Below are 7,933 nucleotides of genomic sequence, written 5' to 3'. Positions count from 1 at the left end.
CAAATGTAACATCTCTCCTCGTAGACGTTCCTTGATACCCTTCTTCACCTTGAACTAACTAATTCACTACGTTTTGGACAAAAGACAAAAAGACCAGAGGACAGTAGATGGAAACATCACATTAAACTCTTTGCTTGTTATCGGTGGCTTTGATGACATACAAAACACACGCAAACATACAAAAGGCACATACAATGGACGTTAACAGTATATATAACTTTATTTAATATATTTTATCACTATTTATAATCTCTTATAATCTTTTATCTACTTACAAAAGAAGACCATTCCTGATATGTGGGTGGCAAAAGCACCTTAAGGAACAAAAAGAAGAGGCAAGCAAAATACTGTTATTCCGACATGCTGCCTGCTTCTGTCACAAGTTATCGTAGTAAAAATGTCAATCGAACAATTGAAGATAGTACTACTTATCCTACTACTATAGGGACACATTTTGTAGCTCCATTCAAAAGGCTTACGTCTATGGCAGACTACTACACTCGTTCTCGAGTAAACTTAAGACAAGGAGCGGGTTTTGTCTTCTGAATCAAACATTTGCCAGTTCGTGTCTCATTTTTTTTTTCTAATTCCAGAACTGCAATTGATTTATTGTTCGTTCTTCCCAACCTTGCGATCAACGCAGTGGGGATACTTCCTCGATCTGAACTATTACTAAATTTTTTAAAACTTCGAATTCTCTTGCATTTGTTTAACACTTCGGTAATGAAGTTTCCCAGGTTACATTTTTACTACAAAGTTTTATATATATGTTCAATATTTTTCTGTTCTTCAAATGTTATTTGATATCGATATACATTTTTTCTGTATGTATGAGATCATGCAGACTTGACGATTTCCCGCATACTATTTTATTCGTAAACGAATCTGTTTTCTGGTTTGACTGTGTGAGGAGAGTGTAAGTGCTTATGTTTCTATTTCATGTCAGAATTTGTATAGTCTCTTATGCACTAGTTTGTTTGTATTCTTTTTTTTCACTGTAATCAAAACCTTGAAACAGCCGTTCGGGCAAGGAAAATTGCAAGGATAAACAGGTACGTACGCTTGAGAGACTTCCTACAGCATTAATTAACATTCTTGTCGTTGTGTTATTTGTGTAAGTAATGCACAAGAGGTTCGTCTGAGGGGTGTGTACGCTTTTAACGTTTCAGCATATGTATAATACGTATCTGTAATTGAAATTTGAAGTCTGCCATCGGGTAAGAATTGCAAATAGAATAACGGTTTGTACCTTATTGGTATATACATTAAAGAAATAAACGGCAGTGGGAACAGGGACCTTTGTGAAATCCTATACTGCACTATTTATGATTTCCTTGGGACACGTTGACTTTTTATCTCACGCTTTCGTTGTTAGATCAACAGGTGTGGTAGACGTTGGGATTGGTGTGTGCACAGGAGAAACGGGCGGTGACACGGGTGTCTGGGTGGAAGGCGAAGGTGGCAGCATACGAGGCCTTTTAACACTTAAGTCGATTGGGGCATCCTGCTCAGGGGCGGGACTTGCTTCCCACATTTCTTCTACGGGAGAGTCTGCCACGCGTTTCCTATTCAATGGGAAACCTATTGGCAGAGCGTGGGGATGGCCCAGAGACGGCCGGTAATCATTCGACTGTCTACTTGATGGACTCATGGGTCGAGGACTGTTATGGCGAGGACTGAAAGATTGCGGACTGAAAGAAGCTGGGCTGCACATCCGTGGGCTTCTGGATGATTCCTTGGGTGGGCTAGGAGGTGGATGTGGCCGGGTGAGTGCAGCGGCCGTCGGAGCGAGGAGTGAGTGAGGCAGCTGAGAATATACAGGAGAGTAGAATCGCGAGTACAGCTGAGTAGCATGCAAGATGGAAAGACCAGGATGGAAGCCATATAAGGGAAAATTAGCTGCATTTAGCAGATCCCGACGGCCAACGTCTCGATGATCGCTCCGTACACCGGAGTCCCCATGAGAGTACCTATCGGTACCTCGCCCAACTCCCTCGCCAACACTCATATCCTTTGGTGATGAAGTTCGTCGGGGCTCTACGTCGATGCTGGTTTCAGATGGACAGCTCTCGGGTGATGACAGGATCGGACTTTCGACTTTCGCATCGTCCTCAGATTTGACAGGAGAAAGGGCGGGCATGGACGCCGGACTGAGTGAGAGGGACCCAGGCATGGCCCCGTGGAATGAGCCCCCGCCCCCTTCCATACCATTATTCATCTGGGCCGCTTGTTCTTGAAGCAAACAGTGGATTTTGAACCAGTTAGATCGACGTCCATACCTGTATCATGAAGATAAGAGAAATGTGTGTTAACCTTACGCGAATTTAAAATATAGCGGTTAGTTTATTGCTTAGGGGACATATATATAATTGAAAGTTATGAGAGCGTTTATCAATAATCCCTTTTTTAAACAAATGCAAATGTGAACTATTATAACACCAAAGTTTGACTGAATCTTGCGTTATCTACAAGTTTCATTCGTAGATAATATGTATGTTCTATGAAATATCTGTTGTATTTATTTCTAACGCTATCCAGGGAGTGGAATTGTTATTTATCTATTTATCTGATGACTATCTTTTAAAGGAAACGACAGTGTTTAAAAGCATTTTGATAACTAACCTTGATCCACTTTTGGACATGCCCACCACGAGACACTTTCGTAGCCTGCAAGCCTTGCAAGACGTCCTGTTCTGTTTGTTGATGACGCATTGGCCACCATTCTTGCACTCGTGCACCTGAGACAAATTGTTGTACGTCCTTCCAAAAAATGACTGTAAGGAAAGATAAAGATAATTTGTAATGATGTTTTGTACTTCTGTAAATAAAAAACACACGCACACGCACACACACACACACACACACACACACACATATATATATATATATATATATATATATATATCATTTATATTTCAACCTATAGCTCACAACACATGTAAAAGACTACATGGCTGATTTTTATTCTTCGTCGAGAGCATTTGAATGTTAACCTATTGAGAAAATTTTAAACAAATTGCAATATATTTTTATTTGCAATGTGTACCCACCTTGCATCCTTCGCAAGTGAAGGCACCGAAATGGAAACCTGCTGCAGGTTCGCCGCACACTTTGCATAGTTGATTCATTCTGCGAAGAAGAAAAAAAAAAGAGTTAGCTTTCATATAGTTACTTCTCTCCAGTTAGCGTTTGGTTTTATTTACAATTCTTGTCTTGTTATTATCTGAAATTTTATTCTTTAGTCAAGGAAGAATTTTCATTATATTTAAATGATTTTTTTTATTTAATCTGTACTCTTCCAATTCCTCAAAGGTCGCTATGAATCTTTGTGTCCCTAAAAATGTTTAATAGATTTATAATGTGTTAACGTACCACCTTTGACAGAACGGGAACCTTGGTTATTAAAAGAAATATAGAAAACGACCATTGTTAGTAGTGAAAGATTTTATTAATAACTACGTAACTCTGGCTAAGGAAGAAGGGAAATATCTTTTTTCCATTATCTCCTTTTTTCTTTAGTGTATAATGTGCTACTTGGCATAAGTTAAACATCTACTGGAAAGGGTTAATTGCAGCTAATAAAGGTCGCGGCATATTTGCTAATTTCATTTGCAATTTCCTCCCTCGAGTCGTCCCTTTTTAGTCCCATCCACATCCTGTAGAATAGGCAGAAGAAGCAAGCTTTATCAGGAAATCAGAAGGGGAAAGGGTGTAGGCTCTCCATGTTTATGACAGGTCGGCGGAAGGAAGGCCACCAATAGATCACGAGGTTTTTCTTTTTTGTATGTGTGATTAACGGGAAAGGTTACAAAGTCAAGAGGTAATTTGATCTTTTTAGTGTGACTCTTAAAACCTCATAATGACCTGGATTTGAAATATCTGGCCAGATGATCGTCTATTGTTTTGGAAGTGATAGCTTATGAGATTGTCGTGGAAGTGATAGCTTATGAGATTGTCGTTTAGGGTCAGAAAAAAATGTTGGTTAAATTTTTTGTTTATGTATGGTTCATTATAACTGTTTTTATTTTCTATTCGCTATGGTGGTTTTTAGGCTCCAAATTAATTACCACAGTTTAATCTGAGAAAGATGTTATAATGTATTCTGTGTTTAGTAATCTCTGCATCACCCCACTCCTTAAGTAATAAAGAGTTTTTTCTATACAGTGAACCTTGTTTTTTAATCATTACTGGAATAAGGGTTGAGAGAGAGAGAGAGAGAGAGAGAGAGAGAGAGAGAGAGAGAGAGAGAGAGAGAGAGTATTAAATTTGATCATATGTTTAAAAGTTTTTGCTTACAAGAATGTAGGAAGGACATTGGGAAGGAGAGGACATAATTCGTTGGAGTTCTGTGGCGTCCATATAGATTATGATCTGGAACGTCTGTGAAAACCATGAAAAATGATTCTCCGTTTTCTACGCAAGTAAATCCCGTACCTCCACCTCCACCACTAGCTCAGCATGAGTAAAAAGGGAGGGAATCGGCATGTCGCCCCTGTCCAAGATGTACCAGGTCAAAAAGCGAGAAATTGGATCTGGCTGGACGATATCTTACGGCAACCATATGAGGAGAAACGAGTGATGTGCCATGTCACGATTATGTTGAGTGTTTTAATCTTTATTGTCGGATGTCGGAAGTGGGTGTCATTAATATTTTCTGAGTGGTAGAAGAATGTAAATTGTTTGTCGTTGCACAAAATAGAAATGCCGGGGTTATAACTTCCTGTTAAATTGTGATATTGTTTTTATTAACTAGGTAAGTTATGTAATACAATATTTTCCTTGGCTTTCATATATTGTGTATGTACATTACAGTTAAATTCTGATAGAAGTAGGCGGCATGATGAACCTAAAATAAAGGAATGTTAATTGATTGAGGTGTGTGTGTGTTTGTGTGTGTGTATATATATATATATATATATATATATATATCGTGTGTTTATGAACGTAAGCGTTTTCTTATACACTGAATGTATACTGTATATACGCAATGTATGGAGAGAGAGAGAGAGAGAGAGAGAGAGAGAGAGAGAGAGAGAGAGAGAGCGGACACCTGGCCTAACACAGAGTCAACGTCCTCGGCAATGATAAACTTCCTCGACCACACAAATATGTTGCAACAGGAATACCCGACATATTTGTAAGTTGGCAACCTGGTCCCTGGAGACATATATGGGAGGGGATTGGTCGACAGCCAAAGTATTACCTGAACGTGAGTTATTTCAATTGTCGATGGTATAGGGAAATTGGAGAAAGTGGATGAATAATTGGGTGATGTGATCTGATGTAAAAGGGAGAGAAGGGTGTTCTCTCTCCCCTTGAATGATGGGAGGAGGAATAGGACTGAAAGGACGAGTTTGTAAGGGAAGGAGAAAGTTTTGAAAATTCATACTACAAAATCAACAGAGATATTTTGTAATTTATCAAACTGGTTTAAGAAGTGTACCCATTATTAAAAACAAATCTCTCTCTCTCTCTCTCTCTCTCTCTCTCTCTCTCTCTCTCTCTCAGAGAACCAAATTACATTTGCTCTATCGAATCGATGTCCATGTATTTTCAGTACATCTCTTATTACTCCCCTGAGTTATGAAGTTTTGAGTGAGTAGGAAAATACCAATTGTTAATTATGCAAATTGGAAGAAGAAAGGGCGAGCTGGTACCATGATAATGGTTTTCGAGCTGGTTAAGACATCAGATAAGACAAACAAGGCAAAAAAGAAAACAGAACAAAACTCTGGTTTTATCTCATCTTTTGTTTTTATTGTTCTCTTATGTAGAACTGAACTTAAATAGCATTAAAACTTAAAGGAAATATTCTACCTTCAGGACGACCATTAATTTGAATATAATGAAAGCGGGTGTGTTTATGCCATACCAAAGTCTGCATTTGAATCATGTTTTGATCATTATCTTTTGGTGTTGATAAATCACAGCTAGTTTTTCTTATCACTTATGAGTTTTAAACTGGTTTGTATCGGCTATTAAAAACCTTCTAGGTTGTAAACCTGCAGGATGATTATTTGTAAGCTAGGTTAATTTCCCTAAACAAATGAATAAATAGAGACGAAGTTGATAACAAAAACTAATAGAACAATTAATGACTAAAATCAGGAAAGCGGACTTACGCCAACCATGTGGTCTCCTTATATCGTGTAACTTGAATGTTTAAGAATTAAATGAGACAAAAAAGAGCGACCGAAAAAAAAAGACAAGCGGTCGTTAAGCTCACCGAAGCGTATAATCAACTGCCACAAACTAAGTTAAAAATGGAAGAAAAATTCATTGATTTAATGGGTAAAGGTACTAATCAAGGGAGCTTGTGACAAATGGAAAAGTAAAGTCGGTGAAAAAAAATGGGTCATTATATTAATAACCGTGTACAAAAAAACAAGACATTTCCCTTTGAAAGTCTTCAGCGTGTCTCACCAACAGTGTTCATTATCTCATCAATTCGCTCAGGTTATAAAAAAAAGATATACCTTCCCTTAACATTATCGGTATCATAAAAATAGACATAAAAGGGACATTTTTTTCACAATTTAGCTAACAAAATGGTCTAAGTTTTACTGTGTATTTCTGACCGCTAAACTAGCAAATTACACACACACACACACACATATATATATATATATATATATATATATATATATATATATATATATATATATATGCATATATATATATATATATATACACACACATATATATATATATATATATATATATACATATATATATATATATATATATATATATATATATATATATATATATATATATATATGTGTGTGTGTGTGTGTACGTATATTATAAGCATGTCTGTTAATAACTGTGTGGTTATTGCTGTTTTTCATATATAGTCATTCCTTTAGTTTAAAATCGTATGTGTTAATTCCGGTTAGTAAAACAGGAATAGTATGCTCCAGAATGAATTCTCTGCGTTCAGTGTTGGCTCATCTGACATTGTAATTAGAACATTTTTCTTAGCGAACGTAAATAAAAACTTTATCGCTTCGGATAAAAACGGCAGTTACTCTTGTGTGAAGGCCAAGGGTCCGGAGAAGCTGCCGCCATCACGACGTAATTAGGCAAATGATGATCTAATGATGACGCCATCTGGTATAGAACGTACTTAAGTGAAGGTACTTTTTATACAAGATGATGTTAATCTCAACTGTTCCTGGCCCAATAATTGTCTTTAATTGATAGTATATGGTATGATTTCCCATGTAAGTATTAGAATGAAAAGGTGCAGTTCAATTTTGACATATATACGTTGTAAAGGTTTTATATGTTTATGCTGCGTCTTGTTCAGTGGGTTTATGTTCTTTATTACGTTAATATTCTGTGAAACTAAAGTCCTTGGCAAAGGGCACTAGGTCAAAAATCCACCCAGTTTTCTCACCCTTCGAATTCCCTCTCTTGTCCTCCTATTTCTCTTCCCTTTATTCAGTCAGTAATCCCCGTCTCCCCGAATCCGCATATCCTCCCTCCCCCTCTTCCCCCTCCCTTCCGGATCTCCTTCGAATGTGCTCTGTAATTATCGAAAGTGTGGCTGTGATTTGTTTGGACACTCGCCACCTCCATCTGACATTTGGGCAAATCTCGTTTGCTCATTGCGCCGTAAATCCTAATACCTCTTATCTTCATAATTAGTAGATGTGTCGACTTTTGCAAATGTTGTTGGAAGTAAGATTTCCACTTGAGGTGTGATTTGTTTACAGTGAATAGTCTATCGTTTCAAATTTTCAGAGTAGAATTTTATTTGTATATATGTATACCCCATATATATATATATATATATATATATATATATATATATATATATATATATATATATATATATATATGTATATATATGTATAGAATTTTATTTATATATATGTATACCCTATATATATATATATATATATATATATATGTATATATACACACA

General features: G+C 36.8%; 1 protein-coding gene across 1 annotated transcript in view; it reads right to left on the bottom strand.

Moving 5' to 3' along the window:
* Positions 1–201: 201 nt before the first annotated feature.
* The window catches only part of LOC137620726 (protein embryonic gonad-like), a 23,649-nt gene continuing 15,917 nt past the window's right edge, over positions 202–7,933 (bottom strand). Inside the window, exons 2-4 of the mRNA XM_068351090.1 lie at positions 3,051–3,129; positions 2,623–2,774; positions 202–2,279 (exon numbers count right to left, since the gene is read on the bottom strand). Coding sequence (XP_068207191.1) covers positions 1,358–2,279; positions 2,623–2,774; positions 3,051–3,128 — 1,152 coding nt within the window. The 5' untranslated portion in view covers position 3,129 and the 3' untranslated portion in view covers positions 202–1,357. The remainder of the gene's footprint in view (positions 2,280–2,622; positions 2,775–3,050; positions 3,130–7,933) is intronic.

This window comes from Palaemon carinicauda, chromosome 27, assembly GCF_036898095.1.
Source record: "Palaemon carinicauda isolate YSFRI2023 chromosome 27, ASM3689809v2, whole genome shotgun sequence".
Lineage (NCBI taxonomy): Eukaryota > Metazoa > Arthropoda > Malacostraca > Decapoda > Palaemonidae > Palaemon > Palaemon carinicauda.
Note: the sequence above shows the minus strand (reverse complement) of the source record. Positions and strands in the feature narration are given on the sequence as shown.